This window comes from Periplaneta americana, chromosome 1, assembly GCF_040183065.1.
Source record: "Periplaneta americana isolate PAMFEO1 chromosome 1, P.americana_PAMFEO1_priV1, whole genome shotgun sequence".
NCBI lineage: Eukaryota > Metazoa > Arthropoda > Insecta > Blattodea > Blattidae > Periplaneta > Periplaneta americana.
Window position 1 is genome coordinate 34,195,749 of NC_091117.1, and position 10,246 is coordinate 34,205,994.

Genomic DNA, 10,246 nt, shown 5'->3' on the forward strand with positions numbered 1-10,246 from the left:
TTAGTTTCTCCTAACCAACGAAGTGAAGTATTTACATAATAAATAATTGCTTTTAACAAGAAAATGGTTTACATACAATTAACTTTTCCTATTTCTCTTTTTGTTCCTAAAAAACCTCCCTTTGCGATTTGTTTATATATGTACATGTATATTAAACAACTGAATAATTAGCCCTATTACATAGCCAGAAATTTAGTAACGCAAGTTATTGTAATAATTTCTGCCTTTAGTCGCTGCATGTGCATGTGTCTACGTTACGACGCTATGTAGTGCTATGCACTCGTGATCAAGGTCGAGCTCTTCTACCATGACTGGGAGCTAATATCGTCTCATCCCTGCTGTAGTGGGTGGTAGCAAAGTGATGAAGAAGGAAGACGACAGTATGTCTTTGCACTACTAAAAGTGCTATGTGGTGGAATATCAGCCGAATAGAACAGTATAGCAATTCTTTTCCTAAGCTCAAACATATTGTTATCTGTGATATATGGAGTAATGTCTCTTAAGATTGAATTAATTGAGCTGATTTAATGTTTTCGTACATATTAAACATTCAAATTCAATAAAGAACATTTGTTCCCAACCACACTTAAAAGCAGGCGTGATAGTACACTCCACTTATTGCTTGGACCTGGTTCAGACACAGTGGCGGTTCCTCTACATGAGCACAGGAGCACGTGAACACCTTAAAAACCAACAATAATCGTACATATTACTGTATTAATATTATTACATCTATTACTTTCCAATGTGTAATGACGTTCCTACATATTTCGTCTCGAGAGAATGTCCCGTTCGTGTGTCGTGTGTCTTTAAATCTCTATTGGACAGATTGACAGCAGTTCGCACAATTTTTCCGTAGCAGGATGGAATAGCCTCAGGCGAGAATACTTTCTGGTTTGGTACAATGGTTACAATAGCTCTGGCTCGCACAGGTCTTAACGTGCTAGTGACAGAGAAAGAGAGATGCTCCATCTCCCTTGGGTCTGGCATCCTGTTCCTTTCTCCCTCTTTCCTCGTTTTCTCTCTTTACTGTTTCTTTTCAAAATACCGATAAGCACGGGGGCTGATTCTGTTGTCTTTTGTTCAGCAAAGTAAGTAACACACGTGTGTAAAGTTGTGAGGGTGTTAAATTAAGAGAGGATTAAAATATTCCTTCGTAGCACAATGACATAAGAGCAATTAAGTACATTGGCTATGTTGGCAGTGGAAAAAAAACTTGTTAACAACAATACAGTTATTGATAAATCTGCATCTCTCAAAACTAGGGGCATGGAGTTTCTCTACAAATAAATCTAGATCTTCAACAACAGCAGTGAAGGTGAGTCCTATGAATTAATTTTACTCTACTCTTGTTTAATGGTTTTAATTTTGGTGTATATGCGTAGATTTGGTACATGCATATTAGAACTCGTTTATCTCTGACGTGTGACTCACCTATACGAGAATAGCCTAATCAGTGTGTTCATTACCAATATTTTTTTTTGTGAACACCCATCTAAGAAAGGCACGAGCCGCCACTGTTCAGACATGTTCTTTCTCAGTACACTTGTAGGTCACTGATGTAGCAGTTAACGCTGTAACTCCACTGGTCCCATGACAGCTGACGTCACACAAGTCAGCCCTACAACTTTCCACGTGAGCGTTCTTGTTGCTCTTTGCCCATAGAACGCTATTGTGCATGGATCTGGCCTAGAAGAAGACCCAAGGATGGAAGTTCGTACCTGCCATTTAATCCCTTTACTGTCTTGGTTTTGGCATCATAGAATATGCAGAAGGCATCTCCACCTAATCCAGTGCTGGTTGGTTCTGTGACAGCCAGGGCAGCAGCTACAGCCACAGCTGCATCAGCAGCATTGCCACCACGTTCCAGTATGTCTTCAAGTAAGATACAAGATACATTACTAATTTAAACCCGTCTTTCTACTCAGTCCCTTTTCTTCTTTTACATCCAATCCCAGCCTACGATCTTAAGGGGAGAGGATGGTATTTTTTTAACTTTTTTCCTATTTGGTGTAAAATATTAATTTTTTGTATGTAGAGAGCTCATAGCTGTGGCAACTCAACCAAATAAAATATTTTGAAAAAAAAAAAATTATTTGGGGGCCCAAATTTGAAAAAAATATACTCAATGCAGGATTGTACTAAAACCGATATATCTAAACCGTTTTTAAAGATAGATTCAAACAGTTTTTTGCAATGTATTTGCAAAAGCATGTTCTACAAACTGTCTGTAACAGAATTTTGATATTAGTCCCTATGTTTGTAAAATAAACAATTAAAATTTAATAACAATTTTCTGATTTCCTTTCTTGCAAACAAACGGACGTATTTTTAAAATGAAATCAATTAACGAAATTCTATTACAGAGAAAAGTTTCCTAATAGTCTAAAGAATGTGTGTTCTAAATTTCATGCGTGTATATCTTTAATAGTTCAGAAATTATATCCATTTTTGTCTGGCAATGTAGGAAAAAAAATGAAGTTACTGGAAACTCATAAAAGCAGGCATGTGATTTAAAAATCCATAGCGCAGGAAGTTTAAAAATGACGTCTCAACATCCGATAAGGGCACAAATACCCACAAAATGTTATGCAATGCATTCCACACATATCAAAGTGTATTTTAAAGAAAAAAAAAATTGTTTAATTCAATTTACCAGAAACAACAATAAAAGTGGGCGAGTGATTTAAAAATCCATAATGCAGGAAGTTTAAAAATGGCGACTCAACATCCGATAAGGGCACAAATACCCACAAAATGTTATGCTATGCATTCCACACATATCACAGAGTATTTTAAAGAATTTTTTTTTTTTTTTTTTTTTTTTTTTTTTTTTGAAAATTTACTCATTTTTCACCAAAAAATACCATCCTCTCCCCTTAATTTTGTTTGCTTTAATGCAACAAATTGAGTATCTAGTTTTTGTATTTAGCTAAGAATTTGAGGATGCTGAAAATTGTTTAGTTACAAGAGTTATTGTATTTTATTTGCTACCAGTAATGTATTAAATATAGAGGAAATCATAATCTCTAAAGACTTATTTTGTAAATAATAATATAAACGTGCTGCAAGTGGTTTAGGAACGAAAATATTTTAGCATTGAAATATTTATTTCATATCTTAGCATTTAATTTAATTATTTAGGTGTATTTATAGGGAAAAATAGATCCAAAGATATTAATAGCCTATAAAGTTAAATTTGTTTCTGCAGGATACATTCTGTTAGATAGGTAAGAAAAGTGATGAAGATATCCGAACAGAACTAAAAATATTTTCTTAAAAAAAAATAGAAGAGTATCGACAGAACTGATGTGATCATGTCTGCAGGATGCACGACAACAGATTTCCATTAAAGATACTTCTGTATTATCCATTAGGTAGAAGATCTTAAGGAAGGCCAGTTAAAAGAAGGGTACAGCAATTTTAATAATAGTCCAAACCTTGAATATATTTTTAGCACTTAACTATTTACAATATGGCCCAGAATAAAGTATACCTAAGCTTGATTACGTTGCACTCGCAGCTCAGTGAGAAAAAATTATTGGTGGCATTGTTAATTGTTTTTTTTTATTTAATGTAGTGGCACTTGACTAGAGTCATTGGCCGTACAATGGCGATAGAAACTAAAATGAAAGAAAACTAAATAAAGTGAACAATGTGCAAGTGAAACTACGAAGGAGAGGATGTCAGCACTGCTGCATTCTTTCTCTGGCTTCCCAGTACCTATCCACAAAGCTGACAGATGAAAGTGCTGGACAAGTCTTAATGTGGTTTGAGTCCATGGTTTGTTAATTGCTACTTTAGTTGTTGCTAAAGAAGGCTGTGACAGAAACATAACAAAATGCTACTCAGTATCCAAGAAAAAGAATTCCTCGTAGAGCGTTATTTTCGTTCATATGTAGTTGATCAAGGTGGCGGAGCTAGTGTGAAAGCGGTATGTTAACTTTATGAAGAGGAGTTTCATAAAGATCCACCATCAAAGTAGACAATATTACTCTTGGTGAGTAAATTCAGGCAAACTGGCTCAATTTTATGTCAGTGCAAAGGAAGAAGGAGAAGAAAAACAGCTACAGGCAATGCATATATATGGGTATGGTGTTTGACAAAATTGTGAAGAGCCAGAGATGGTTCACCAAGGAATTAAATCTGAAGAGAATGTCAGTTCAACGAATGATCCATCTATTGGGTGCATTTTCGTATGGCATACAAGTTAGTCACCGTCTGCAAGCACGTGATTTAAATCAAAGGTGTCTGTTTTGTGCTCGGACTCTTTAAAATTATATAAAAATGAAGATTTTCTTTCCAATCTGGTTTTCGGATGAATGTCATGTTACATTGAATGGATACATTAACAAGCAAATGACACGATTTCTTGGATTCGAGAGGTCAACAGTGTTAACACGTTCTCATTACAGCAACAAAGTCACAATTTGGTGTGCAATTTTAGGGCATGGTCTCATTGGGCCTTGTTTCATTGAAGATAAACATGGAAATCGTTTAACTGTACACCAGGAAAGGTATCGCCGAATGATTATTCAACCTTTTAGTAAAGATTTAAGAAGATTTTGACGCAGTAGATATCTTTCTTTCTGCTCACAGTAGTTGCAACAAGATGGTGCTACCCCACACACTGCAAGAGAGTCACTGTAACTTCTGCACCAGCTGTTTTCACGACGGGTGATTTCAAGAAACACAGAATATCCCTTTTCTGTAAATTTCCCTGACCTTACCCCCCCCCCCCCAGATCTGTGGATATCCTGAAAGAGCGTGTATACAGAGATCCTATATCTACAATCATCACTGAGCTGAAACAAAACATCAGACATGTCCTTCACTCTGTAACAACAGTGACAATAAAAAAAATGTTCTGTAATCTTCAGGACAAAATATATCTAAGGAATAATGGAGAATTTTTACAACATGAATACATTACTGGTTGACGCTGTATGTTTCTCAATTAAATTGCATGTTTTTCAGTTTCGGTATACTTTATTCTGGATCATATGTATTTCATATTTTCATTTCTTGCCAAAATAAATGTCATAATTTGGCAAAATTTTTTTCATGGTCTCTACTCATAATTGAAGACCTCCCTCGAATAAGGGTGTAACCAAGAAATCCATAATACATGTTTCAGGAGAAAAGAAAATAATTTCAGGTGCACATTTCGTTAGCCTTATGAGCCATTTGATTAATCAAGGATACAAGTTTAATCAGCTCTTGGATTCATTCATTTACTGTTATAAATGAAGGCTTCAAAATTACTTTTTCCATCGAAGTCACATTTTTCATTAATTTGATGTTACACCCTTTCTCGAGGAAGGTCTTCAATTATGCAGCTAATACATAGCACCAAGTGTTGAACATTTTGCATCTATGACCAGTACAAAACTCCAAAAATTTCCATTCTGAAAATGTTGTAAGAAGTTTTCGATTGAAGATAAAATTCTGTAGTTAATTAAGAGACTTGTGGCCTATAACGTTTAGTCACTTTATCTTATGCAAGAAAGGTATTCTACAATATAATAATTTATTGTCAGAGCCAATTTTGAGCAAATTACTAGGTATAATATAATTAATATTTGAGGAGAAAAATTCGCTCTGGTGCCGGGGATCGAACCCGGATCCTTGGTTCTACGTACCAAGCGCTCTGACCACTGAGCTATACCGAATTCAATCCACAGCACCGGATCGAACCTTCCTCCTTTAATGTTTCCCTTTATGGCCTGACTCCAAGTTAAGCATATATGTTGACGTATATGTCCAATGTCAACTGCCATTATACTAGGAGCGCACTCAACATATATGCCTAACTTGGAGTCAGGCCATAAAGGGAAACATTAAAGGAGGAAGATTCGATCTAGTGCTGTGGATTGAATTCGGCGTAGCTCAGTGGTTAGAGCGCTTAGTACATAGAACCAAGGACCTGGGTTCGATCCCCGGTGCTGGAGCGAATTTTTCTCCTCAAATATTAATTGTCAATATAACAGATATTATTCTGTATGACAACTTAATAAATCTGTAATAGGTATAATATAGTTTAAAAATAATCCCATTAAGTTTATTCAGAAACAAATTTTACAGATTTTTTTTTATTGGGTTATTTTACGACACTGTATCAACATCTAGGTTATTTAGCATCTGAATGATATGAAGATGATAATGCCAGTGAAATGAGTCTGGGGTCCAGCACCGAAAGTTACCCAGCATTTGCTCCTATTGGGTTGAGGGAAAATCCCGGAAAAATCCTCAACCAGGTAACTTGCCCTGACCGGGACTCGAACCCGGGCCACCTGGTTTCGCAGCCAGACATGCTGACCATTACTCCACAGGTGTGGACTTTACAGGTATTATGTGCACCATTCTGGAATGACTCGATTCAAACGCTAAATATAATCAGAATTCGTCCAAGAGTTTAACAAAAACTACTGTATAAATACAGACAGACAGCATACTAGAAAACCACTTTTGCAGTATGAGGGAGCACAAAAACATGTACTACCGGTATTTCAGTCAATATCTCGAAATAGACTTTTCCTAGGTAAATATTTTCCACTTCATAATTGATATGTATAATGAAAAAGTAAAAATATTAAACATAATTAGAAATACAAATTAAGGACTAAACGTCATAATAAAATGGTTGGAAAGTCCCAAGTACTGCAATACAAAATTATGAAACTGGACAAAAAAGCAAGAACATTAACGATATGTGACGATACAAATAACTTAACATGTTAACAATAGAGATCATACCTAAGCCAGCCTTAGTAGCCAGAGGTTGGTTAGAAGAAACACAAACATTCTGCATTAGTACAGGAGAACGATGTGAAGTAAAACTCTCCAGCTCATCCATGTTGAACTAAACTGTGCACAATAACCTTCAATGCTACTTTAATACAAAATATCTGTTATCTAAGTTCTTATGTTAGTCCTTGGTCGGGAATGTAGGTTTTGAAACAAAATACATATTACTTATCAGTCAATATTTACAGAAAGGTCAATCACTATTTTATCTCTGTTTATTATGGTACTTGAATCATACAGAAAGAATACACTATCCATTATAGAGTAATCTTATGTGGGTAAACAAAAAGATGAAGTTCAAAAATTAAAATTCTTATGTTTCCTGAAGTTTCAAACTGATAGAAAGTTAAAAAAAATAATCGATGTCATACAAATGACACATACAGTCCAGCCTTCATTAACAGACGGTATATAGTGAACAGTTAATCGAAGAGATAGATAATCAGTATTATCAATCTTAATGGACTTAAATCTATCTGGTGTCATATGAGACGAATTAATAGTGTTCTACCCAAGGGCTGCAAACCCAGCATTCTCCAGTCTTTCCTATTTTCTGCCTTCCTCTTAGTCTCTGCATAAGATCCATATATCTTAATTTCGTCTATTATTTTATACCGGTACCTATCTTCTTCTGCCCCAAACTCTTCTCCCGTGCATCCTTCAGTAGGCAGTTTCTGCTCAGACAGTGACCCAGTCAATTCCTTTTTCTCTTCCTAATCAGTTTCAGCATTATTCTTTCTTCACCCACTCTTTCCAATACAGCTTCGTTTCTTATTCTATTTCTCACATTCCATCCTTCTCCATATCCACATTTCAAATGCTTCTAGTCGTCTTTCTTCATTTTGTTTCTGCTACACTCCACACAAAGCACTTCACTAGTCTCTTCTTTAGTTCTTTTTTCAGAAGTCCACAGAAGATGTAGCTTTTTCTATTAAAAGCTTCTTTTGCCATTGCTATTCTCCTTTTAGCTTCCTGGCAGCAGCTCATGTTACTGCTTACAGTATACACCCAAAGTTTTTAAAGCTGTCCACTTGCTCTATTGACTCATTTAGAATTCGCAAGTTTAACTTCTTTACTTTTCTTCCTATGACAATGGTCTTTGTCTTGTTGGCATTTATCTTCATCCCATACTACTCACAGCTGTCATTTAGCTCCAATAGCATATCCCTTAGCATCATCTCCTCTTCTGCTAACAATGCCATATCATCAGCATATCTTATGCACTTTATTCTTCTTCCTCCTACTATCACTTGTCCCATATTCTGAAAATAGTTCACTAAATCCTCCAAATAGATGTCGAACAGTGTAGGTGATAAAGGGTATCCTTGTTGTACTCCTCACTCTATACCGCTTCCTTCTAACATTTCTTCTCCTATCCTGACTTTGACTCATTGTTTCATATAAAGGTTACTTGCAGAATGGCAGTACGGATAATTTCTTTCTTTTTATACATAGTACAAATTACTGTCCACATTGGTTTATTATCTTCTAGCATCTTTTATAAATAAAATTCTTTTACTGTTTTATTTTTGTCTATTTTATATTTAATTTACAGTCTCTCTATCTTCGAGGTTATTTCGCGACTGTCAATTATCTGTTTGGAGCGGTACATTTAAATTTGTTGTATGTACATTAGATTGATGCCATTTATTGGCAGGTCCACAATGTACAATCTGTAGGTATTGAAATCTTGTAAAATATTATCTGTATATTTTGTGACGGAAACTGAAACTAATCTGGCATTTACCTTTTAAATAACTGAAATTCCTAACTATTTTATGATCGAGGAAACAACTAAAAACCCCGATCATATTAGCCATCCGGAATTTGAACCCGGGGCCATCCAAAATGAAAGTTCAGTGTTTACCACTGACCCATCTTACTCGGTACATTTATTTCATTCTTTTATAGCAAGACTTAAAGAAATACTGTCTTAGACTTTTACCTTTCTGGGAAAAAAAATCGTAATCATTATTTCCATCATCTTCCACCTCTTCGATTTCCTCCTCCTCCTCCTCCTCCTCCTCCTCCTCCTCCTCCTCCTCTTCTCTTTGGTAACTTTTGAAAAAGGGACTCTCAGAAAAACCTTTCCTGTGGAGATAATTTTAAAAAGTTTTTTTTCTCACTTTTACCACCACCACTACCACTACTGACCACACAATACCTCCATTCTGGTTGGATGATCGTTCACCTCTGTTGAAGCATGTGGACATGAGACCAACAGTCGGCTGGACATTCTGGGCACTTCATGGGCTGTTACACCAAGGACAAACAGGTTACCACTATTATTATTATTATTATTATTATTATTATTATTATTATTATTATTATTATTATTATTATTATTATTATTATTATTATTATTGATCTAAATGAGGGAGAAAGCAGTGTTGAATTGTTTAGAAGATATGTGCATTGAACTTTTTCTATTGCTGGTAATAAAAGGAAATCATTTTGAAGTTGAAGATTGACTCTATCTTCACCTTCAAGTGATAAAAAATGGGGTGAGAAAAGGTTCCTATTCATTGGGCCATTATAAACAGTTAAATTGCTTGACTGTTTTTTATATAATAATAATAATAATAATAATAATAATAATAATAATAATAATAATAATAATAATAATAATAAAAGAACTTTGTGACATATCCAGCTTTGGGTGTTATAGATAAGATTTAAGCTTTTGTAGAATTCGACAGTACTCATCTAAATCGTTTTGAAATTCATCATTGCTCATCAGATTTTAAAATTGATCAATTTGATGGATTGTAGATACAAGGTTTACGATTGGTTGCCCCATTCAGTGCTTAGCAGACGACTATTTCAGGCTGTCCAGATTTGCATTACAAATAAAATTTAACATCTTAAATGAACGTAATAATATTTTCAGTGTACTAACTTGCCCAGTGTAAGGAAATCAGATTACGTTAATTTTTTTTAGTTGGTTATTTAACTACGTTGTATCAACTACGAGGTTATTTAGCATCAATGAGACTTGTGATAGCGAGATGGTATTTGATGAGATGAGGCCGAGGATTCGCCATAGATTACCTGACATTCACCTTACGGTTGGGGAAAACCTCGGAAAAAACCCAACCAGGTAATCAGCCCAAGCGGGAATCTAACCCGTGCCCAAGCGCAATTTCAGACCGGCAGGCAAGCACCTTAACCGACTGAGCCACGCCAGTGGCTATTATATTAATGTGTGGGCGTGAATTATTATTACTATTATTATAAACTACATGCTAAACACGAACTATTATTACATAAGTTACTAATTGTCTGTATTTTAATTTCCCAAATTATGGTGACCTTAAATGAGTATGACGTCAGCAATGGGCCCATTGATGACCTAAAATGTGACCATTACTACAAGGTGATAATGGAGAATGGATGATGAATAGAGAAAGGCAGATGGAAACTCAGTAGGCCTACCAGG

General features: G+C 35.3%; 1 protein-coding gene across 2 annotated transcripts in view; it reads right to left on the reverse strand.

Moving 5' to 3' along the window:
- Positions 1-6,940, reverse strand: part of LOC138694439 (glutathione hydrolase-like YwrD proenzyme) — a 60,797-nt gene extending 53,857 nt beyond the window's left edge. For both annotated transcript variants that reach the window (XM_069818156.1, XM_069818149.1), the window contains exons 1-2: positions 6,757-6,940; positions 1,722-1,875 (exon numbers count right to left, since the gene is read on the reverse strand). In XM_069818156.1, the coding sequence (XP_069674257.1) occupies positions 1,722-1,875; positions 6,757-6,856 (254 nt within the window). In that variant the 5' untranslated portion in view covers positions 6,857-6,940. The remainder of the gene's footprint in view (positions 1-1,721; positions 1,876-6,756) is intronic.
- Positions 6,941-10,246: the final 3,306 nt, after the last annotated feature.